Raw genomic sequence first — 26,022 nt, forward strand, 5'->3', positions numbered from 1 at the left:
TTCCCCTGTTTCTGACTGTAAGACATTTGTCTTCACCAATCTTTTTCTCTTCACATACCTATAGAAACTTTTACAGTCAGTTTTTATGTTCCCCGCAAGCTTGTCTCGTACTCTATTTTCCCCTTCTTAATCAATCCCTTGGACTTCCTTTGCTGAATTCTAAACTGCTCCCAATCCTCAGGTCTGTTGTTTTTTCTGGACCACTCAACAAAGGGCATTCCGATCCACTCTATCTAGACCCCTCAGAATTTTATAAACTTCAATTAGATCTCCCCTCAGCCTCCTCTGTTCCAAAGAAAACAACCATGGCCTTTCTTTCCTCATAGCTAAAACTCTCCAGTCGAAGCAACATCCTTGTAAATCTCTTCTGTACCCTCTGGAGTCTTCTTCTTCTTCTTTGGCCTCCTTGTCTCGAGAGACAATGGGTAAGCGCCTGGAGGTGGTCAGTCGTTTGTGGAGCAGCACCTGGAGTGGCTATAAAGGCCAATTCTAGAGTGACAGACTCTTCCACAGGTGCTGCAGAAAATATTGTTTGTCGGGGCTGTTACACAGTTGGCTCTCCCCTTGTGCTTCTGTCTTTTTTCCTACCAACTGCTAAGTCTCTTCGACTCGCCACACTTTAGCCCCGCCTTTATGGCTGCCCGCCAGCTCTGGCGATCGCTGGCAACTGACTGTCACGACTTGTGATCAATGTCACAGGACTTCATGTCGCGTTTGCAGACGTCTTTAAAACAGAGACATGGACGGCTGGTGGGTCTGATACCAGTGGCGAGCTCGCTGTACAATGTGTCTTTGGGGATCCTGCCATCTTCCATGCGGCTCACATGGCCAAGCCATCTCAAGCGCCGCTGACTCAGTAGTATGTATATGCTGGGGATGTTGGCCGCCTTGAGGACTTCTGTGTTGGAGATACAGTCCTGCCACCTGATGCCAAGGATTCTCCGGAGGCAGTGAAGATGGAATGAATTGAGACGTCGCTCTTGGCTGACACACGTTGTCCAGGCCTCGCTGCCATAGAGCAAGGTACTGAGGACACAAGCTTGATACACTCGGACTTTTGTGTTCCGTGTCAGTGCGCCATTTTCCCACACTCTCTTGGCCAGTCCGGACATAGCAGTCGAAGCCTTTCCCATGCGTTTGTTGATTTCTGCATCGAGAGACAGGTTACTGGTGATAGTTGAGCCGAGGTAGGTGAACTCTTGAACCACTTCCAGAGCGTGGTCACCGATATTGATGGATGGAGCATTTCTGACGTCCTGTCCCATGATGTTCGTCTTCTTGAGGCTGATAGTTAGGCCAAATTCGTTGCAGGCAGCCGCAAACCTGTCGATGAGACTCTGCAGACACTCTTCAGTGTGAGATGTTAAAGCAGCATCGTCAACAAAGAGGAGTTCCCTGATGAGGACTTTCCGTACTTTGGTCTTCGCTCTTAGATGGGCAAGGTTGAACGACCTGCCCCCTGATCTTGTGTGGAGGAAAATTCCTTCTTCTGGAGTACAATCACATTTTTCCAATAGTGCGGTGAGCAGCACTGCACACAGTACTCCAGCTGTGGCCTGACTAGAGTTTTATACAGTTCCCGCCTAACCTCCCAGTTCTTATATTCTGTACCTCAGCTAATAGAGGCAAGTATCTAGGATGCCTTCTTGACCAACTTATCTACTTGTCCAGCCACCTTCATGCACTTCACTCTACACTTCTCAGTATCCTACCATTTATTTTATATTCCCTTGCCTTGTTAGCCTTCCCAAATGCATCACCTCACACTTCTCCAGATTGAACTTCATTTGCCACTGTTCCGCCCACCTGACTAGTCCATTGATATCTTCCTGCAGTCTATAGCTTTCTTCTTCAATATCAACCACATAACCAATTTTTGTTAATGACTGCAAACTTCTTAATCATACCCCTTATATTCAAGTCCAAATCATTGAAATATACCACAAAAACCAAGGGACCTAGTACTGAGCCCTGCGGAACCCCACTGGAAACAGCCTTCCAATCACAAAAACACCCATCGACCATAACCCTTTGCTTCCTGCCTCTGAGCCAATTTTGGATCCAACTTGCCACTTTGCCTTGGATCCCATGAGCTTTTACTTTCCTGGCCATGTGGGACCTTATCAAATGCCTTGCTAAAAATCCATTTGGACTACATCAAATGCACTACCCTCAATGACCCTCCTTGTTACCTCCTCAAAGAATTCAATCATGTTAGTCAGACATGACATTCCCTTAATAAATCTTGCTATCTTTGATTAATATATGTCTTTCTGAATGAGGATTTATCCTGTTCCTCAGAATATTTTCCAATAATTTTCCCTGTAATAATTTCCCTGTAATTACTCGGTCTATCCCTTTCTTCCTTTTTAAACAATGGTACAATGTTAGTTGTACTTCATTCCTCTGGAACCATGCCTGTAGCCAGAGAGGATTGGAAAATAATGGTCAGAGCCTCCGCTATTTCTTCTCCTGCTTCCCTTACAACCTAAGATGCACTTCATCCAGACCTGGGATTTATCCACTTTCAAAGATGTAAACCCCTTAATACTTCCCCTTTCTCTGTGTTAATTTTCTCTAATACTTCACAATCCTCCTCCCTGATTGCAATGTCTGTATCATCCCTCCCTGTGAAAATAAAACACCAAGTATTCATTAAGTACCGTGCCCACGTTCTCCACCTCCACACACAGGTTGCCCTTGTGGTCCCTAATGGGCCATACTCTTTCCTTAGTTATCCTCTTGCTCTTTATGTATTTATAACAAATATTTAGGTTTTCCTTGATTATACTTGCCAATATTTTTTCATGCCCTGTCTTTCCTTTCCTAATTTCCTTTTTAATTTCACCTCCTCTAGCTTTTCTGCAGGATTGAGGCCTCAGTATCTATCATAAGCTTCCTTTTTTCTTTATCCTTTCTTTTAAACCTCTTGACATTTGGGGGCTCTGGATATGTTAGTCTCGCCCTTTTTCTTTAAGGGAACATACTTGTTCTGAAGCCTCACTCTCTCTTCCTTGAATGCCTCCCATTGATCTGGCTCTGATTTACCTTCATGTAGTTGTTTCCAGTCCACTTTAGCTAAATCACATCTCAGCTTAGTAAAATTAACTTTTTCACAATTGCAAACTTTTATTCCTGGTCTATCTTTGTCCTTTTCCAAAACTACCGTAAATCTAACTGGAATATGATCACTTCCACCAAAGTGCTCCCCAACTGATACCCCTTCCACCTGCCCAGCTTCATTCGCTAAAACTAATTACAGAATCGTGCCCTCTCTTGTTGGGCTTGCTATGTACTGGCTAAAAAAGTTCTCCTGAATGCATTTTAAGAATTTTTCTCCCTTTTACACTAGTTCTATCCCAGTTAATATTAGGGTAGTTGAAATCCCCCACTATTACTGCCCTTTTGTTTTTGCATTTCGCAGAGATTTGCCTACATATTTGCTCTTCTATCTCCCTCTGACTATTTGGGAGTCTATAATACACTGCCAGTAGTGTGATTGCCCCTTTTTTGTTCTTTAGTTCAACCCATATGGCCTCATTTGATGATCCTCCTCACATCTATAATTGTTTCTTTAATCAATATTGTGACCCCCCCTCCTTTTTTCTTCCTCTCTCCATATTGTCTGTAAACCCTGTAACCAGGAATGTTGAGCTGCCATTCCTGCCCTTCTTTCAAACATGTCTCAGTAATAGCTATATTCCCACGTGTCAATCTGTGCTCTCAGCTCATCTGCCTTATTCCTTAGACATCTTGCATTAAAGCATATCGCATTTAGCACTACCAAACTCCCTTGTTGTCTGTTTTCTAGCCTTTGTTTCCGCTGCCTTCCGTTTCCAACTTTTCTCCCTTCCGAATCTACTCTTAGGTTCCCGTTCCCCTGCCAAGCTAAACCCTCCCCAAGGGCACTAGCAAAACTCCCTGTGAGGATATTGTACCTGACCCTGTTGAGGTACAACTTGTCTGGCCTTTACAGGTCCCATCTCCCCCAGAAGCAGTCCCCGTTCCTCAAACATCTAAAGCTCTCCCGCCCGCACTATCTCTCCAGCCACATATTCATCAGCTCTGTCTTCCAATTTCTGTACTCACTAGCATGTGGCGTCAGGAGTAATAGGAGATTGCTACCTTTGAGGTCCTGCTTTTCAGTCTCTCTTCTAGTTTTCTAAACTCTGCCTGCAGGACCTCATCCCTCCTTCTGCCTATGTCATTGGTGCCGATATGGAACACGACTGCAGGCTGTTCATCCTGTCCTCTTGAATGTTCTGTAGCCACTCCAAGGTGGCAACTTGCCATCCTGGAGTCACATCTGCAGCCGCAGAAATGCCTGTCTGTTTCCCTCACTATCGAAACTCCTACCACTATTACTTTTCCACTCTTCTTCCTCCCCCACCTGTACAGCTGAGCCACCCATGGTGTCGCAGTCTTGGCTCTGCCTGCACTCACCAGAGGAACCATCACTCTCACCAGTATGCAGAACTGAATACCAGTTGGAGAGTGAGATGCACTCTGGGGACTCCTGCACCACCTGCCTGGTCCTTCTTGACTGCCTGGTAGTCACACAGTCCCTCTCTACCTGCACTCTCTTAAGCTGCGAAGTGACCACATCAAGAAACATGCTATCCATGAAACTCTCAACCTCACTGATGCACCATAGTGATTCCAATCGCCACTCAAGCTCGGAAACCCAGAGCTCCAGCTGCTCCAGCCGGCAACACTTCCTGCACATGTGGTCACTCAGGCCACCAGAAGCGTCCAGGATTTCCCACATGGCACAGGATGTAAATTCTTTGGAGCTGAGGTGATTGGAGGCCAATCATCTCAGCCCAGGACATCGCTGCAGGAGTTCCTCAGTGTAGTGTCCTAGGCCAACCCATCTTCAGCTGCTTCATTAGAAGGTCAGAAGTGGGGATGTTCGCTGATGATTGGACAATTATCAATATCATTCGCAACTCCTCATATACTGAAGCAGCCCGTGTCGTGATGCAACAAGACCTCGACAACATCCAGCTTGGGCTGATAAGTGGCAATTAACATTCGCACCATACAAGTGCCAGGCAAAGAGCATCTCCAACAAGGTAGAATCTAACCATCTACCCTTGACATTCAATGGATTACCGTCACTGAATTCTGCACCGTCAACATCCTGGGGGTTACCATTGACAAGAAACTGAACTGGACCAGACACATAAATACTGTGGCTACAAGAACAAATCAGAGGCTGGGAATTCTGCAGCGAATAACTCATGTCCTGTCTCCCCAGTGCCTGTTCACCATCTACAAGGCACAAGTCAGGAGTATGATGGAATACTCTCTCCACTGGCCTGGATGAGTGCAGTTCCAACAACACTCAAGAAACTCGACACTGAGTGAGACGGAGTGAGACCGGCGGTGTTTAAAAAGAGCAGCGACAGCAGGAAAGAAGGAGACTGAGTGAGACCAGCAGTGTTTAATAAGAGCAGTGACAGCGGGAAAGAAGGAGACTGAGTGAGACCGGCGGTGTTGAAAAAGAGCAGCGACAGCACGCCTGAGTTTTGAAAAAAAAAAGCCAACAGTGACATCACAGGAGAGCTGCAAGGTGATTGGTTGGTGAGTAGCAGCTGTTAGAATATCTTAAAATAAAAGGGGTAAGTTTTTTTATTGAAAATAAAACCCTTGGTGATAAGGTGAGTACTACTAAAGTGTTTTTTTTGAAGGACTTTAGATTGGAGTGGGTAGAACAAGGCACCTAGTATAATTAGTATTTTTTAATTAAGGGAGTAACTAATTAACCTAAGGGTAAGTCATGGCAGGAGAGCTCAGCCCCGTGATATGCTCCTCCTGCGCTATATGGGAAATCAGGGATGTTTCCAGTGTTCCTGATGACCATGTGTGCAGGAATTGTATCCATCTGCAGCTACTGGCTACCCGCATTATGGAGCTGGAGCTGCGGGTGGATTCACTTTGGAGCATCCGCGATGCTGAGGAAGTCGTGGATAGCACATTTAGTGAGGTGGTCACACCGCAGGTAATGGCTGCACAGGCAGAAAAGAGATGGGTGACCACCAGACGGAGTAGTAGGCACAGGTAGGTAGTGCAGGAGTCCCCTGTGGCCATCCCCCTCTCAAACAGATATACCTCTTTGTATACTGTTGGGGGGGTTGACCTCCCATTGGAAAGCAGCAACAGCCAAGTTCATGGCACCACGGAGGGCTCTGCTGCACAGCAGGGGAGGAAAAGGGTTGGAAAAGCTATAGTGATAGGGGATTCTATCGTAAGGGGTGCAGATAGGCGTTTCTGTGGCCACAAACGAGACTCCAGGATGGTATGTTGCTTCCCTGGTGCTAGGGTCAAGGATGTCTTGGAGCGGCTGCTTGACATTCTAAAAGGGTAGGGTGAGCAGCCAGAGGTCGTGGTCCATATTGGTACTAATGACATAGGCAGGAAAAGAGATGAGGTCCTGCAAAGTGAATATAGGGAGTTAGGCAGAAGGTTAAAAAGCAGGACCTCTCGGGTTGTAATCTCAGGATTACTCCCTGTGCCACGTGCTAGTGAGGGTAGGAATAGGAGGATTAGGCAAATGAATGTGTGGCTGAAAAGCTGGTGTAGGCGGGAGGGCTTCAGCTACTTGGATCATTGGGATCTCTTCTGGTGCAGAGGTGACCTGTACAAGAAGGACAGGTTGCATCTAAACTGGAGGGGACCAATATCCTTGTGGGGATGTTTGCTAGCACTACTCGGGAGGGTGGGACCCAAAGTAGTAGTCTCTCAGATGAGATAGTTGAGGCAAATGCAAGTCCAGTAGGCAGGCAGGGCAGGGGCAGGACAGGGAGCGTGGAAGGTCTGGTAGGCTAAACTGCATTTACTTTAATACAAGAAGCCTTACAGGTAAGGCAGATGAACTCGGAGCATGGATCGGTACATGGGATTGTGATATTATAGCTATTACGGAAACGTGGTTGAGGAGGGTAAGTTGCACTACTGATTAGGGAGGACATCACGGCAGTACTTAGAGAGGATATCCCGGGGGGACTGTCCAGCGAGGCCATATGGGTAGAACTTAGAAATATGAAATGGGTGATCACTTTGATGGGATTATACTATAGGCCCCCCAATAGTCAGAGGGAAGTGGAGGAGCATATATGTAGGGAAATCACAGATAGGTGTAGGAATTATAGGGTTGTAATTACTAATTTGATTGAGGAAGGAAGGAAGATGATTGATGAAGGAAGGGCAGTGGATGTTATCTATATGGACTTTAGTAAAGCCTTTGACAAGGTCCCGCATGGCAGACTGCCACAAAAGGTGAAGTCACACGGGATCAGAGATGAGCTGGCAAGATGGATACAGAACTGGCTCGGTCATAGAAGACAGAGGGTATCAGTGGATGGGTTTTTTTCTGAATGGAGGGATGTGACTAGTGGTGTTCCGCAGGGATCATTGCTGGGACCTTTGCTGTTTGTAGTATATATAAATGATTTGGAGGAAAATGTAGCTGGTCTGATTAGTAAGTTTGCGGACGACACAAAGGTTGGTGGAGTTGCGGATAATGATGAGGATTGTCAGAGGATATAGATCAGTTGGAGACTTGGGCGGAGAAATGGCAGATGGAGTTTAATCCGGACAAATGTGAGGTAATGCATTTTGAAAGGTCTAATGCAGGTGGGAGGTATACAGTAAATGGCAGAACCCTTAGGAGTATTGACAGGCAGAGAGATCTGGGCGTACAGGTCCACAGGTCACTGAAAGTGGCAACGCAGGTGGATAAGGTAGTCAAGAAGGCATACGGCATGCTTGCCTTCATCGGTCGGGGCATAGAGTATAAAAATTGGCAAGTCATGCTGCAGCTGTACAGAAGTTTAGTTAGGCCACACTTAGAATATTGCGTGCAATTCTGGTCGCCACACTACCAGAAGGACGTGGAGGCTTTAGAGAGGGTACAGAGGAGGTTTACCAGGATGTTGCCTGGTCTGGAGGGCATTAGCTATGAGGAGAGGTTGGAAAAACTTGGATTGTTTTCACTGGAATGACGGAGGTGGAGGGGCGACATGATAGAGATTTACAAAGTTATGAGTGGCATGGACAGAGTGGATAGTCAGAAGCGTTTTCCCAGGGTGGAAGAGTCAGTTACTAGGGGACATAGGTTTAAGGTGCGAGGGGCAAAGTTTAGAGGGGATGTGCGGGGCAAGTTTTTTACACAGAGGGTGGTGAGTGCCTGGAACTTGCTGCCAGGGGAGGTGGTGGAAGCAGATACGATAGCGACGTTTAAGAGACATCTTGACAAATATATGAATAGGAAGGGAATAGAGGGATATGGGCCCCGGAAGTGCAGAAGGTGTTAGTTTAGGCAGGCATCAAGATCGGCGCAGGCTTGGAGGGCCGAATGGCCTGTTCCTGTGCTGTACTGTTCTTTGTTCTTTGTAATAGTAGGTGATTTTAACTTCCCTAATATTGCCTTAGTGCTAAGGGATCAGATGGGGAAGAATTTGTTAAGTGTGTCCAGGATAGTTTTCTAAAGCAGTGGATGGCCCTACTAGAGAAGGGGCTCCACTCGACCTCCTCTTAGGAAATGAGGATGCGCAGATGGTTGATGTGTCAGTGGGGGAGCACTTTGGGACCAGTAACCATAACTCTATTAGCTTCAAGATAGTTATGGAAAAGGATAGGACTGGTCCTCAGGTTGAAGTCCTAAATTGGGGGAAGGCTAATTTCGATGGCATCAGACAGGAACTCTCAAACGTTGAATGGGAGAAGCTGTTTACGGATAAAGGGACGTCTGGCAAGTGGGAGGCTTTTAAAAGTGAGATAGGAAGAGTTCAGGGCTGGCATGTTCCTGTTAGATGGAAGGGCAAGGCTGGCAAGTTTAGGGATCCTTGGTTGACGAGGGATATTGAGGGTCTGGTCAGGACAAAGAAGGAGGCATATGTCAGGTATAGGCAGCTGGGATCGAGCGAGTCCCTCGAGGAGTATAGGGGATGTAGGACTACACTTAAGAAGGAAAGTAGGAGGGCGAAAAGGGGCCATGAGATTTCCCTGGCAGATAAGATAAAGGAGAATACTAAAAGATTCTATAAGTATATTAAGAGTAAAAGGGTGGCTAGGGAGAAAGTAGGTCCCCTTAAGGATCAGTGTGGCAATCTATGTGTGGAGTCATGGGAAATGGGCGAGGTCTTAAATGAATATTTCTCATCCGTATTTACCGTGGAGAAGGTCATGGAAGCTAGTGAGTTCAAGGGATGGAACGCTGATATCCTGGAGCATATCAACATTACAAAGGAGGAGGTGTTGGAGGTTTTGAAGCGCATTAAGGTGGATAAATCCCCAAGGCCTGACCAGGTGTATCCTAGGATGCTATGGGAAGCAAGGGAGGAGATTGCTGGGGCCCTGGCAGAGATTTTTGTATCATCGTTAGCCACGGGTGAGGTACCGGAAGACTGGAGGATAGCTAATGTTGTGCCTTTATTTAAGAAGGGCAGCAGGGATAAACCAGGGAACTACAGGCCGGTGAGCCTTACATCAGTGGTGGGAAAGTTACTGGAAGGGATTCTGAGAGATAGGATTTATATGCATCTGGAAAGGCATGGTCTGATTAGGGATAGTCAGCATGGCTTTGTGCATGGGAAATCATGTCTTACGAATTTGATTGCGTTTTTCAAGGAGGTGACCAAGAGGATTGACGAGGGCAGGGCGATGGACGTTGTCTACATGGACTTTAGCAAGGCCTTTGACAAGGTCCCGCATGGTAGGCTGGTCCAGAAGGTTCGAACACATGGGATCCAGGGTGAGCTAGCAAATTGGATACAAAATTGGCTTGGTGATAAGAGGCAGAGGGTGGTAGTGAAGGGTTGTTTTTCAAATTGGAGGCCAGTGACCAGTGGTGTGCCGCAGGGATCGGTGCTGGGCCCTCTGTTATTTGTCATATATATTAATGACTTGGATGTGAATATAAGGGGCATGATTAGTAAGTTTGCAGATGACACCAAAATTGGTGGTATAGTGGACAGTGAAGAAGGTTGTCTAAGGTTACAACAGGGAAAGTGGGCAAGGGAGTGGCAAATGGAATTTAACACAGACAAGTGTGAAGTGATGCATTTTGTGAAGTTAAACCAGGGCAAGACATATACAGTGAATGGCAGGGCCCTGGGGAGTGTTGTTGAGCAGAGAGACCTTGGGGTACAAGTACATAGTTCCCTGAAAGTGGCAACACAGGTAGACAGGGTGGTGAAGAAGGCATATGGCATGCTTGCCTTCATCGACCGAGGCATTGAGTACAAGAGTTGGGACGTCATGTTACAGTTGTACATAACGTTGGTTAGGCCGCATTTGGAGTACTGTGTACAGTTCTGGTCGCCGCACTACAGGAAAGATGTGATTAAGCTAGAGAGGGTGCAGAAAAGATTCATGAGGATGTTGCCTGGTTTGGAGGGCTTGAGTTATAAAGAGAGATTGGATAGGCTGGGTCGGTTTTTCCTGGAGCGAAGGAGGTTGAGAGGGGACATGATAGAGGTATATAAAATTATGAGAGGCATAGATAGGGTAGATAGCCAGAGTCTGTTTCCCATGGTAGGGGTGACTAAAACTAGAGGGCATAGATTTAAGGTGAGAGGGAGGAGGTTTAAAGGGGATCAAAGGGGTAAATTTTTCACACAAAGAATAGTGGGTATCTGGAATGAGCTGCCTGAGGAGGTGGTGGAGGCAGGAACAGTAGCGACATTTAAGAGGCATCTGGACAGGTACTTGAATGAGCAAGGCATAGAGGGATATGGAATTAATGCAGGCAGGTGGGATTAGTATAGATAGGCATTATGGTCTATAATGGGTGGGCCAAAGGGCCTATTTCTATGCTGTACAACTCTATGACTATCCAGGACAAAGCAGCACACTTGATTGGTACCCCATCCACCACCATAAACGTTTACTCCCTCCACTACCACCGCACAATGGCAGTAGTGTGTACCATCTACAACCTGCATTGCAACAACTTGCCAATGCTCCTAAGATAGCACCTTCCAAACCCATGACCTGTACCCCCTGAGGGAACAAGTGCAGCAGAAGCATGGGAACACCGCCACTTGCAAGTTCCCTTCCAAGTCACACACCATCCTGACCTGGAACTATATCAACATTCCTACACTGTCATTGGGACAAAAACCTGGAACTCCCTTCTTAATAGCACTGTGGGTGTACTTACATCACATGGACAGCAGCAGTTCAAGAAGGCCATCATCACCACTTTCTCAAGGGAAGTAAGAGATGGCAACAAATGTTGGCCTTGCCAGCAATGCTTACATCCCATGAATGAATAAAAAGAAAATCTGATGTCCTATGTAATTCTGGGGGTTTGAGTTTCTGCTCCCTAAATATCGGACTCATGAGAGCTTCCATCCTGTCCATTTGGAAATAGTCCCATCCTTAAATACACAAACGAATGGCTCACATACTACTTCTCTTATTGTCTTTAGCACCCTGCGGATAAATGGCAATAGGTCCAACAGCCCAATTAACTTTTACTTTAATCCTAGTTAAGGTCATTTCAACATTTACTTCTATGGAATCAATGTTAGGAGCACCCTTATCTGGCACACCTTAGCATCACTTTCAGTCCTGAACACAGAAGCAAAATATTCTGGTGCTCAATCTTAACCTGCCCTGCTAAATTTCTCAAATTACATGGTGCACTACATGAAAGGAACAAAGGAATTTTACCGATAGAAGGATATGACAAACAGATGCTGAGCTAAAGAAGAGAGTAGTTGGATGCCACCTCACTTATTAACAATCGGGCAGGTTAAAAATTACACTTAGTTATTTGGTTGTATAACCTACTATCGGCACTTGAATTCTTCCTTTAAAAAATAAGCTGTCTGATATTGAGTATGATATGTTTAGTATAAGAAGAGGATGTCTAGTGTCTATTTCTCATGCCTGTACAGTAGCTTAAAACCATCCAAACATCATAATCATTCTTATAATGTATCCATGACTACACAAATAGATGTAGATCAGCAATGAGCAGATCTGCAGAAATAGATTTGCTCCAGGGAGAATAAAGAATAAATTATAAAGAACAAAGGAAAGGAATAGACAGGGTGGTACTGTTTTTCAGGGAAAGTTTATGCATTGCTGAGGAAAAGAAAATGGAGGCTTGGCACAAAGTCTTTTCGGGTCTAGACAATAGTGTTACACACCACAACAAATAAAACAAAAATAATATTTCTGTGGGAGGTCATCAAAACAGTGCCAATACTCCAGTTGTAATCATGGGGAAATTTAAATTTTCCTAACATATAGGGAATTACAGTTGGGGTCGTCTATACACACGTAGGAGTTTATTTAAATACTTTCCTAAACAGGAGGGGAAGGAATCCACAAAAGGAATGCTGTATTTGATTTTCTGCTGTCTAATCAGGATGAAGTAATAAGCCAGCAGAAATAAGCAAACATTTGAGGGTCTACTGATCATAAAGTTGTTCATTTTAAGATGGAAAAGAGGATGAACAGATAATAAGGACTATCAACTCAATTGTGAAGGAAGAGTTCGAGACTTTGGTGAGGGATACCAGAAGAAATCACCTGGAAGTGCACGAGGTTGATCAGGGAGAGTTAGCAGTGGTTCAGAAAGAGCATGTAATGTTTGACTAATTTACTGGAATTTTTAAGGAAAATTGGGGTGAGACACTGGATGCTATCTACCTGGATTTCAGAAAGGTTTTTGGCACTGTCCAACATAACAAACAGTGGAATATTAGACTGGAATTGTGCATGGAAAGGGATCAAACTGGAAACTGTTGGAGTTCCAGTGTTGTGGCTTCTGTTGTTTATAATTTTTATAAATGACTTTCAGTACAATACGTTGTGCCGAGTATGTACATTGTGGATGATAAATTGTTTGCGGACTGATAATGTTAAGCAATCTGTGATAATTCAAAGCAATTTGGACAGGCTAGGTCAATGGGTAAAGGGGTGATAAATGTAATTCACAAGCAATAAGTGTAAAGTAATAGATTAAGTAAAAGAAACAAAACTATGAAGTACATTTTACATGGTAATTTTCTTGAGGTAAACTTGGCATCTTATTTGACCCTGGGCTGAGCTTCTGATCCCATATACTCTCCATCACCAAGACCTTCTACTTCAACTTCCTTAACATGGCCTGTCTCCAACCCTAACTCAGCTCATCTGCTACAGAAACCCTCATCTATGTCTTTGATACCTCTGGACTCAACTATTCCAATGCTCCCTTACCTAATAGACTGTTAACAAAAATGAGAGTGCCACAACTTGTTGTTGAGTACACTTCAGTGCATTGGCTGTGAAGTACTTTGGAATATCCTGAAGTTGTAAAAGGCACATTATAAATACAAGTTCTTTCTGGTTGGTGTTGGTTTTATATAGGATGTTGCCAGATACCTCTATTATCCTTAGGTATAGATGTATTATAGGGGATTGTCATACATACTTCACCTCTAATAGAAGTGAAAGAACTAGGTAACACTGAAACATCTGGGTAATACTTTTTATTAAATCAAATTAATGATAATAAAACATACCCCTTATATGCAGTTTATGAGATTTAAGTACCAATTATAACAATATAAATCACATAACCAGAACTCCTAAATCTAAAGTGTGTAGTCCTTACCTTCTTACCTTAGCTTTACCAGCCCATCCGAGATGGGCAGCAGCTTGGCCACTCGCCAACCGGAGGTGGGCGCCAATTAAGCCAATGAATTGGCCAAAGGACGGTCATTTTACCAGGCTGCCTGCATTTTGCTAGCGTCAGAGCGGCACCTCGCCATGTGGGGAGTCTGCCAGCTGCATCAAGACAGCCTCCCAGCAGTTTCCAGGGAGGGTATCCTCAGCGGCAATCGCTGCCCCACGTTCCCAATGCCACTGCTACAATGTTCACTCCTCCAAACGCCAGGACCTGCCTGCCTGGTCCTGCAGCATCAATAAATCTCCTACTGGCCCTTCAAGGGTGCCTCAAGATGCAGGCGCCCTCTCCTTCTCCCCACCTCTCTAAGTGGCGCTGCTGAGGCTGCAGAGCTGGTGGCTCTCTGATTGGCTCCCGCCATCCCGCCGTCTTTAAATAGATAGTGGGCCTGGCGGGAGCCAATTAAGAGGCCGTTGCCAGTAAGGTTGCCGTCGTGGTCCCGTCATCCACCTGTGTGGGCTCAGGATCTGCATTTGGTCCCAACGTCGGGACTCACTGCATGTCAGTAAGATCCCAGCCTAAAAGTCCCCAAGGAGCTCTAGTATCTGTTTTTTTTATATATTTAATTATGTCATCCTGATATAATACCATTGTGTCAACACATTCTAACTATGGTTAATCTCTGTTCAACTAGACTGTGCAAAAAGAGCGTTCACTCACTAATGAGAAACCCTGAGTATTAGTTATGGCCTTCCTGTATCTCTTCCCAGTACATTCACAACACAAGCCTATTCATAGCAATTCCCTACAGATAGTTTGACAGATTTACGATATACATACTATATTTCTTCCACTTCATTTTTCTCTGACCCCATCCCTTTTTATCTCACCCCTTGCCATGTTCTGCATGACACCCTCTGACTTTCCCCATTCCAATCCTGAATGATCTGTCCTCAGTAAAGGCCTCAGCTTCATTCTGTTATGCCCCCAACTCAATGAATTTTGAGCTTGACATGATGCTGAGCTCTTCTTCCATTACCTTTACCGCTAAGCCCACTTTTTTGACCAGGATTCTTCCCCCCGCATAGCAGATCTTTTCACATGTCCTCAGCAATTTATGTGTACTTCTTTCAATTTAGAATAGAGAATGCTTTCAGCACAGAAGGAGGCCATTCGGCCTGTCCTCTCCTTGCCAGCTCTCTGCAAGAACAACTCACCTAGTCCCACTCCCCTGCCTTTTCTCCGTAGCCCTGCATATTTTTTCTCCATATATACTGAGTATACTGCAGTCTGCTCTACATTGGGGAGACCAAAGGCAGATTGTGAGATCATATTGCGGAACAACGCTGCTCAGGCCGCAAGCATGACCTTGAAACTCAACGTAAGCTCGAGGAACAGAACTTTAACTTTCAGTTAGGCACTTTATAGTCTTCTGGATTCAACATTTGAGTTTAACAATTTCAGACCGTACCGTCTGCATCCATTTTTTTCTTTTTTCTTACTTCATTTTGTGTTTTGTTTTCGGACAGGAGCTGTTCATGATTTTTAGCACCTCATCTAGACCCATCTTTTGTTTCTTTACTTGTCCCATTGCCGCAACCCTTTTTTGTTGCATCATCATCCCTTTTGTCATTTAATCTCTCCTGCTTTCCACCCTATCATAGATCTTCCTGTTTTGTTCCTCCCTCCCCTTTCATTGCCTGTACTTCCTTAAAAACTTACTACATCTCTAACTTTTCCCAGTTTTGATGAAAGTTGAGTGACCTGAAATGTTAACTCTGTTTCTCTCTCAACAGCTGCTGCCAGATCTGCTGAGTATTTCCAACATTTTCTGTTGTATTTCAGATTTCCAGCATCTGCAGTATTTTGTTCCGATATTTCTTAATCTCTTCTCATGGATGGTTAATGAGACAATGTCCCTAATGCTTCAGGCTTGGCCTTATACAGCCATTTCAGAATGAGTACTAATACGCAAACATATATTGTAAAGGCTTAACAAGGCTGTTGGACCTGGTATACCTGTGCCTGATTTTCAGGACTGATGGTGGCCGGAATTTTACGTCACAGTGAACGCCCCGACTACTAGCCAAAAATTCAGGGGCGAGCCCACCTTCGCTGGGCCTGGAAGCCACACCATGATTTACATGGCCCAGGCCCTTACTTAGCCTCAGGCACAACTTCTGTCCCTCTGAGGCAGGAAGTCCCACCTCCAAGAGCTGCCAGCCAATCAGCGAGCCAGCAGCTCCAGTCACAGCAGCGCCACCAAGAGCGGTGGCCTCTGCTGGGACTGCACCCAGTGAGAGGAGCAGCAACAGAGGAGGCCCCGGAATTGAATTAAGTGGGTGGGGCCACGGTGGGGCCAGCCAATTGTCGGGAGAGGGGGGCTGTGCTCCAGCAGGGGTGGCTTGTGCCATGGGGAGTCCTCAGTGGGGCACAGGGTGCCCGATCAGAAGGCCCCCACCCCAGAGCCTGCAAGGAGGCTGCCAGGTTTTATTGGGAAACCTCCTGAGTTGCTGAGCCACCTGTGCAGTGGCGGCGGGAGGAGGCCCTTAAGTAGCAATTAATTGGCCACTTAAGGGCCTTAATTGGCCTGGAGCGGGCAGGCCTTGTCACTTCCGTAAACCCTTGTAAAATTGCAGTAGGGGTGGAAAGCTGACAGGAATGACCGCCCCCCCCCACCCCCCATTCTCCCACTCAATTTTATGCCCCTCCCCCGCCTCCAGCCTGCTCCCGCTGGGGCGTAAATTTCCAGCCAGTATTTCTAAATACAATTGTCATTTTGTTCTCACTCTGATCAAAAATGTGTGCTAGAAAGAATTCAAATTGAGTAAAATTGCTGTAATAAAATACAAGCATCCTTTTCTTACTGCTTCGTCATCAAAGTAATTGGTGATGCTACATTGAAGTTAACACTGATGTTCAGTGGTATATTATCCCAAAAACATTGTCACCCTCTCACCTATATTCATCATGCCAAGACTTAACAAGCTTGTTGCATGTCAGCATCACAGTGAGATTGTTATTGAACTTAATAAATCTTCCTTAGTGCGTATGGTGACAATCTGATTACCAGATAATTGTAGATGATTACCATTTGGCCGATTCATCTATCCATAAAGACTCTACAGTTCCCCCATTGTGACATCTAATTATTTCTTAAATGATTACAGGGATTATGCATCCACCATTCCAGATGTTTACTGCAATCTTGCAGCTGCCTCAATATAACACAAAAGATTATTATACATTTTGCTGGTACTGAAAGATACAGGATTCATGGAAATAATATTTGTAATGCTAGTTACTTATTGCTTTAGAAATTTACTTAGGATGCAAGTAACTTTGTTTGCTCTTCCCTCTCCAAAACGTTTTATTCTGTTATTTATATAAGATATATATTGGTCTCATCTACTGTGGTGAATTTATAATATTTGCTAAAGATGCAAGTATTTTTATTTGTTTCTTCTTGCCTCCTCCTTCCCCAAAACCATTTATACAGTTATTTAAATCTGTATATAAAAGGTCTGAAATGCAACTGTCACACTTCAATCATCATATTTTGTATAAGACACCAACAAACACAACTGAGCATTCTTTTAAAAAGTATACCAGAGAAAGAACCCTAGTCATATTTGATAGTTTACTGGCGTTGACTTATCTGACTTCTCCCCAACTGTACAAGTAGCTGTACATCTAAAGAAATTCTGACAGCAACAGTTATTGGGGTCTAATTATATTTCACATGTATGAGTCTAATATAAGATGTATGTTCTCATATAAATGGACTGTAAATTATAAAGATTTAAAAACATATGTTTAACGTGAAATTCAGTCATGGGATATTCTACTGATAATTTATTGCAGTATCAGAAATGTTTGCTTAATCCTTTTTATCATCTGCCAAAAATGTACTACTAATGCTGGACAGCTGTGAAAGTTTCTTCTCATTTTTATTTTTTATCTTCTCAGACCTTCTGTGTGCTAGCCACAAGATTCAATGCCCAGTACTTGTTTCGTTTCAGCTGCCAGAAGTCTCTCTTTTTGTTTGCATATAATCATCCAGTGAGAAAGATGGCTCTTCGAGCAATGACGCATCAATATCCTTTTTCATTAAGTGGTTTGTTCAAACTATTTTGACTTTTTGTACTCTAGTAGGTTATGCAATTTCAAAAAGTTCACAAAAACACTGCCTCTGTGCAATAAAACTTTATAATAACAAAGGCAGTGGCCTAGACATTCAATAGCATCTCCATGCTTGACCGGCACAAAATGTGTGCTTGAGCAGCACTAGGGATACCTCAAAATGTGGTGCCAACCTGGCAAAGCTACAACACAGGACTACATGCATGCTAAACAATGGAAGCAGCATGCGATAGACAGAGCTAAGCGATCCCATAACCAACGGATCAGATCTAAGCTTTGCAGTCCTGCCATAACCAGTCGTGAATGATGGTGGACAATTAAACAACTAATCAGAGGAGGAGGTTCCACAAACATCCCCATCCTCATTGATGGGGGAGCCCAGCTCATCAATGCAAAAGACAAGGCTGAACATTTGAAACCATATTCACCAGAAGTACCGAGTGGATGATCCATCTCCGCCTCCTCCTGAGGGTCCCAGCATCATAGATACCAGTCTTCAGCCAATTCGATTCACTCCACGTGATATCAAGAAATGGCTGAAGGTACTGGATACAGCAAAGGCTATGGTCCCTGACAATATTGCATCTGTAGTCCTGAAGACTTATGCTCCAGAACTAGCTGTGACCCTAGCCAAGCTGTTCCAGTACAGCTACAACACTGGCATTTGCTTGACAATGTGGAAAATTCCCTAGGTATGTCCTGTGCACAAAAAGCAGGACAAATCCAATCCAGCCAATTACTGCCCCATCAGTCTACTCTCAATCATCAGCAAAATGATGAGAGGTTTCATCGATAGTGATGTCAAGAGGCACAGCAATAACCTGCTCGCCAGTGCTCAGTTTGAATTCTGCCAGGACTACTCAATTCCAGATCTCATTATAGCCTTGGTCCAAACATGAACAAAACAGCTGAATTCAAGAGGTGAGGTGAGAGTGACAACCCTTGACATCAAGGCAGCATTTAATCAAGTGTGGCAGTAAGGAGCCCTAGTGAAATTGAAGTCAGTTGGAATCAGGGGGGAAATTCCCCACTGATTAGAGTCATACCTAGTACAGAGAAAGAGGTTGTAGTTGTTGGAGGCCAATCATCTCAGCTCCAGGACATCACTTCAGGAGTTCCTCAGGGTAGTGTCCTAGGCCCAACCATCTTCAGTTGTTCATCATTGACCTTCCCTCCATCGTAAGGTCAGAACTGGGGATGCTCGCTGTTGTTTAGAGTGTTCAGTATCATTCGTGACTCCTCAGATACTGAATCAGTCGGTGTCCACAAGACCTGGACAACATTCAGGCTTGGGCTGATAAATGGCAAGTAACATTCGTGCCTACAAGTGCCAGACAATGATCATCTCCAACAAGACAGAATCAACAAGAAAGAACCATCTTCCCTTGACATTCAAAAGCATTACCATTGCTGAATCCCCCACTATCAACATCCTGGGGGTTACTAATACTGTAGCTACAAGAGTGGGTCAGAGGTTGGGAATTTTTTTTAATTCTTTTGCCGGAAGTAGGCATCGCAGCATTTATTGCCCATCCCTAATTGCCCTTAAGAAGGTGGCGGTGAGCTGCTTTCTTGAACTGCTGCAGTCTATGTGGTGTAGGTACACCCATAGTGCTGTTAGGGAATGTGTTCCAGGATTTTGACCCAGCGACAGTGAAGGAACAGCAATATATTTATAAGTCAGGATGGTGTGTGACTTGGAGGAGAACCTGCAGGTAGTGATAATGCCGTGCAACTGCTGTTGTTGTCCTTCTAGTTTTTTTTTAGTTTAGAGATACAGCACTGAAACAGGCCCTTCGGCCCACCGAGTCTGTGCCGACCATCAACCACCCATTTATACTAATCCTACACTAATTCCATATTCCTACCACATCCCCACATGTCCCTATATTTCCCTACCACCTACCTATACTAGGGGCAATTGCTAATGGCCAATTAACCTATCAACCTGCAAGTCTTTGGCATGTGGGAGGAAACCGGAGCACCCGGAGGAAACCCACGCAGACACAGGGAGAACTTGCAAACTCCACACAGGCAGTACCCAGAATTGAACCCGGGTCCCTGGAGCTGTGAGGCTGCGGTGCTAACCACTGCGCCACTACCGCCTCTAGGTGGTAGAGGTCACGGGTTTGGAAGGTGATGTCAACAGAGCCTTGGTGAGTTGCTGCAGTGCATCTTGTAGATGTGTACACTGTTGCCACTTATCAGCCCAAGTCTGAATGTTGTCCAGGTCTTGTTACATATGGATGTGGACTGCTTCAGTATCCGAGGAGTTGCGAATGGTGCTGAACAAAGTGCAATTATCAGCGAACATCCCTACTTCTGACCATGTGATGGTGGAAAGGTCATTGATGAAGCAGTTGAAGATGGTTGGGCCTAGGACACTGCCCTGAGGAACTCCTGCAGTGATGTCGTGGGACTGAGATGATTGACCTCCAACAACCACAACCATCTTGCAGCAAGTAACTCACCTCCTGACTCCCCAAACCTGTCCTTTGTCAAAGACAAAGCAGTCCACAACCACCATCTTCAACATTCACTCCCTCCACCACCGGTACACAGTGGCAGCAGTGTACCATATACAAGATGCACTGCAGCAACTCACCACACCTCCTTCAACAGCACCTTCCAAATACAAAACCTCTATTACCTAGGAGGACAAGGGCAGCAGACACATGGGAATTCCACCACCTGCAAGTTCCCTCCAAGTCACACATCATCCTGAATTGGAACAATATCATTGCTCTTTCACTGTCACTGAGTCAAAATCCTGGAGCTTCCTTCCGAACAGCACTGTGGGTGTACCTACACCAGATGGACTGTAGTGGTTCAAGAAGGTGGCTCACCACCACCTTCTCAAGGGCAGTTAGGGATGGGCAACAAATGCTGACCTTGCCAGCGGCACTCACATCCCATGAAAGAATAAAAAATAAATATGGCAGGCAGAAGTACATCATATTGATAAAGGAAAAAAAAATGCACCTCGGTCCTGCACCTATAACTGTCATTAGACCTTTTGCATGTACAATTTTGAGACCACCTTTGCAAGATTAGACTTCTGAATGCAGCCTTTGGAGGCCACCACCAAAATGGGAAGTTTTCTAAAGTATACTTACCTGAATGTCGAGCACGAAAGAGGAGGAGTGTTCCTCCTTCTTCCACTGCAGTGCTAATGACTGTTACCAACCCCCACCTGCCACCCGCCCCCCACCCCCTCCCAGCATCGCCCTCTTCCCTCTCAATTAAATACTTCTCCCCTCTTGGGGGATGTGCCAGAGGATTGATGAGTGGCAAATGTGACACCTTTATTCAAGAAATGATGTAACAACAGTCCTAGCAACTATAAGCCAGTTAGTTTAACATCAGTGGTGGGTGAGGTTTTAGAAACAATAATCAGGGGGAAAAAATCAACTGACACTTGGAGAGGTTTGAGTTAATTAAGGATAGCCAGCACGGATTTGTAAAAGGCAGATCATGTTTGACTAATCTAATTGAATTTGTTGATGAAGTAACAGAGAAGGTTGATGAAAAGAATGCGGTGGATGTTGTTTATATGGATTTTAAGAAAATGTTTGTTAAAGTACCACATAAAAAGCTGGTTAACAAAATTAAGGCTCATGGAATAGGCGGGTCAGTGTCCAATTGGATTAAAAAATTGGCTTAAGGACAGAAAACAGCTTAGTCGTAGTAAATGGTTGTTTTTCAGAATGGAGGATGGTAGATAGTGGTGTTCCCCAAGTGTCAGTGCTGGGACCACTGCTTTTTTTGCTCTCTATAAATGACTTGGATCTTGGAATACAGGGTAGAATCTCAAAAGTTGCTGATGATACCAAACTTGGAAGTGTGGGAAACAGTGAAGATCATATAAACTGCCTGCACCAGGACATAGATAGGATAGCAGAATGGGCAGAGAGTTGGCAGGTGGAATTTAATACAGAGAAGTGTAAGATGATGTATTTTGGCATAAGGAATTGGGATAGGCAATATATACTTAATGGCACAGTGCGAAAGAGTGTGCAGGAACAGAGGGACCTGGGGATACATGTGCATCGATCTTTGAAGGTAGCAGGAAATGTTGAGAGAGTGGTTAGGAAAGCATAAGTGATCTTGGGCTTCATAAATAGAGACATTGAATACAAAAGCAGGGAAGTTATGCTGAACCTTTGTAAAGCTCTGGTTAGGCTCCAACTGGAGTATTGTGTCCCGTTCTGGTCCCCACACTTTAGGAAGAATGTGGGGGTCCTTAAAAGGGTGCATAGGCGATTTACCAGAATGTTTCCAGGGATGGGGAATTTTAGTTACCATGTTAGGTTGGAAAAATTGAGTCTGTTCTCCTTAGAAAAAAAGAGATTGAGGAGAGATTTAATAGAAGTGTACAAGATTATGACAGGTTTAGATAGGTTAGACAATGAAAAACTGTTCCCATTAACTAATGGTACAAGGATTAGGGGACTTAGATTGCAGGTTTGGGGTAAGCAATGCAAGGGGGAACATAAGGAAGAACTTTTTTACGCAGCTGGTGGTAATGACTTGGAATTCGCTGCCCACAAGGGTGGTGGAAGCGGAGACAATCAATGACTTTATAAAGAAATTGGATGGCCAATTGAAGGAAATAAACTTGCAGGGAAAAAGGGATCAAGCGGGGGAGTGAGCTGACTGGATAAATCCGTGGAGAGCCGGCATGGACTTGATGGGCCAAATGGCCTCCTTCTGTGACGTAAATGACTTTATGATTCTTTCGATCGCCACCCCGTCATTTCTTCCTCCACCCAGATGTACCAGAGATAGAAATCCTCTTTGCCAGCAAGTTGCCTGGTGATGCTCAGCAGGCTTCTGCAGTTCGCTGCAGTTAACCTAACATCTGTCATTGAGAAAATTCTAGATTCCATTATTAAGGAAGTAGTAGATGGATATTTAGAAAATCAGAATGAAATCAGGCAGAGTCAGCATGGTTTTATGAAAGGGAAATTGTGTTTGACAAAGTTATTCGAGTTCTTTGAGGATGTAACAAGCAGGGTTGATAAAGGGGAACCAGTAGATGTAGTTTATTAGGATTTCCAAAAGATATTTAATAAGGTGCCACATAAAAGGTTACTACACAAGATAAGTGTTGGGGGTAATATATTGGCATGGATAGAGAATTGGCTAACTAACAGGAAACAGAGAGCTAGGATAAATGGGGCATTTTCAGATTGGCAAACTGTAACTAGTGGAGCACTACAGGGATCAGTGCTGGGACCTTACACTATTTACCATCTATATTAATGACTTGGATGAAGGGACAAGTACATTGTAGCCAAATTATGACAGGTAGGAAAGCACAATGTGAGGAGGACACAAAGTGTTAGCAAAGAGATATAGATAAGTTAAGTGAGTGAGCAAAAACTTGGCAGATGGAGTATAATATGGGAAAATGTGGTCTTGTCCACTTTGGCAGGAAGCATAGAAAAGCAGAATATTATTTACATGGAGACTGCAGAATGCTGAGGTACAGAGGGATCTGGGTATCCTGGTACATGAATCTCAAAAAGTTAGCATGCAGGTACAGCAGGTAATTAGGAGGGCAAATAGAATGTTGGCATTTATTGCAAGAGGATGAAGTATAAAAGTAGGGAAGTTTTGCTACAACTGTACAGGGTGTTGGTGAGACTGCACTTAGAGTACAGTTTTGGTCTCCTTACTTAAGGAGAGTAATACTTGCATTGGAAGCAGTTCAGAGAAGGTTCACTAGGCTGATTCCTGTACTGAAGGGGTTGTCTTATGAGTCAAGGTTGACAGGTTGGGCCTATATTCATTGCAGTTTAGAAGAATGAGAGGTAATCTTATTGAAACATGTAAGATTCTGAGGGGGCTTGACAAGATAGATGCTGAGAGGATGTTTCCCCTCATGGGGGAATCTAGAACTAGGGGGCACAGTTTCAAAATAACCGGTCTCCCTTTTAAGATGGCGATGAGGAGGAATTTCTTCTCTCAGAGGGTCATTAATCTTTGGAATTCTCTTCCTCAGACAGCAATGGAGACTGAGTCATTGAATATGTTCAAGGGTGAGTTAGACAAATTTTTGATATACAAGGGCATCAAGGGTTATGGGGGAAGGCAGGAAAGTGGAGTTAAGACCACAATCAGATCAGCCATGATGTTATTGAATGGTGGAGCTGGCTTGAGTGGCCAAATGGCCTACTCTTGCTCCTATTTCTTATGTTCTTTAAGAATACCATTGTTGTTATAAACATATCTACCAAGACAATACTAACTGCAATTTAGACTAAGTATTCTGTCATCAGTAGACAACTCAGCATATGCAGGAACATACTGGTGATGATTAGATGTTTGTCCAGGAAAATTAAGTGATGTACTCACCAATGAGTTAATTGTCCTTTGACAGATATTTTGTTTTCATGATTTTTTATAATGTATGAATTTTTGAATGAGCTCTGATAATTTTTCCTTAACGTGTAATTACATATTTTAATTTAGTAATCATTGGAACAATCTTTGTGAATATGTTATTGCTGGCAATGAATAAAAATTTTGCCATTGTTGAGTGAGTATGTGTAGTATATATTGTGTGCTATCTTTACCAATTCTGTACTATGTATCTTAGAGGTAATTTATTTTAGTAACTGGTGTGATGTTGCATTAGACAGGACTGCAGGTCACACAATCAGAATATTATAGCCCCATCTCTGACCCATGCTCCGATAAAAGCAGATTGCGGACTGGAGGATCATTTTACAAAATTACCCTTTATATAAGGAATACTAAATGTCTGGCAGCAAATTTATTTATAAAGGCCAGTTTCTTATTTAGTGGTACATTATACCTTCAGTAAATATACAACATGGCCCAGAATTGACATATTAAACTTATTTATGCTGATACTTTACTGAAATATTAAGAAATGTGGAGGTAAATTTTGTTCTTCACCACATGGTCTCAACTCAGTGATGAGAATGTGGAACTTGCTACCACAGGAAATGGTTGAAGCGATTAGCTTAGATACATTTAACAGGAAGGTAGATAAGTACATGAGCGAGAAAGGGATAGAAGCATATATTGTTAGGGTGAAATTAAATAAGGTGGGAGGAGGCTCATGTGGAACATAAACACCGGCATGGCCCTGTTGGGCTGAATGGCCTGTTTCTGTGCTGTAAAGTTCAATGTTGTTCTATATGGTCCATAATCTTTTGAAATCAATGGATTGAGAATCAGGTGCATTTTATAATAGGTGAGCAAGCCATCCATTGATTACTGCCATGCAGTGAAGATGAAAGTTTACCCCAAAATGTTTTCATTGCTTGGTTGAGTATCATCTGCATTCTATGTCATGCTGTCTATTTACTGAAAGCATGTATAATATTTATTTTCTCTTGATAAATTGCAGATTTAATCACTCAATAAAGTTATAGTGAGTATAATCACCAAGTGTGATCATCATTGATCAGCTGCCGGAGGCAACCTGGCTGCTGATGTATGAAATGACCCTTGCTGAAAGCAGAATTAGCGCAGAATTTCACTTACTGTCTCTACTGTCTATACTTCAAAGGGGTGGGGGGGGGAAACAGGCACCTAAGAATAATTTAAAGGCTCTCCCTTGTCCCAGCCTCAGATAATAGTTAGAAGTCACTTCTGGTTTATGGTATCATCTGAATCACTGAATTATTTTAGTGTTTTCTCTCACTCCCTCTGCCTCTTTCTAGCAGTCCATCTATATTTAGTAGTTCTATAAATATTTTCCTCTTTCATGTGGTGAAGTAGGAAAACAAATCAAGCTAGCAAGAGACAGATAAGTTAACTTGCCAATTCTGTGTGTCCAGCAGAGAGACACACATGTCGGGAGAATGGACCAGAGACAGGACTAGAAAACTGTAGCACTGATTAATGAAACAGTGCTCCCTTGACATGTGGCTCTCCATAGGATCCATGAATTTACTCTATTTAGAAAAAGAAAGAAATGGAACCTGGAGGGGGATAAAGTGAAAGGTGACAGAGAAGTATTAGGACAGAGAGACAACACAGAGAGATTGATACTGAAACAGAAAGATAAGACACACAGGAGAGGGGAGAATCAGCATAGAAAAGAATTTGGCCAGTTTGTACTCATCTAATAGCCAAACACTTATACATTCCAGTCACTGTAGAGCAATCGGGAACAGGAAAGCTAGCAGATTGTTTTCCTGTATCTACTTCAGGGTTGCTAAGACTACTGATTCAGCATCAAAACTGGAACATTCTAATCTGAATGGTTT

At 43.9% G+C, this 26,022-nt stretch overlaps 1 protein-coding gene across 1 annotated transcript in view; it reads left to right on the forward strand.

Moving 5' to 3' along the window:
- Nucleotides 1-26,022, forward strand: part of LOC137355739 (sodium channel protein 1 brain-like) — a 234,690-nt gene that overhangs the window by 2,719 nt on the left and 205,949 nt on the right. The window contains exons 2-3 of the mRNA XM_068021614.1: nt 17,600-17,747; nt 24,251-24,317. Of these exons, the coding sequence (XP_067877715.1) occupies nt 17,600-17,747; nt 24,251-24,317 (215 nt within the window). The remainder of the gene's footprint in view (nt 1-17,599; nt 17,748-24,250; nt 24,318-26,022) is intronic.

The sequence above is a fragment of the Heterodontus francisci genome, chromosome 1 (genome assembly GCF_036365525.1).
Source record: "Heterodontus francisci isolate sHetFra1 chromosome 1, sHetFra1.hap1, whole genome shotgun sequence".
In the NCBI taxonomy this organism is placed as follows: domain Eukaryota; kingdom Metazoa; phylum Chordata; class Chondrichthyes; order Heterodontiformes; family Heterodontidae; genus Heterodontus; species Heterodontus francisci.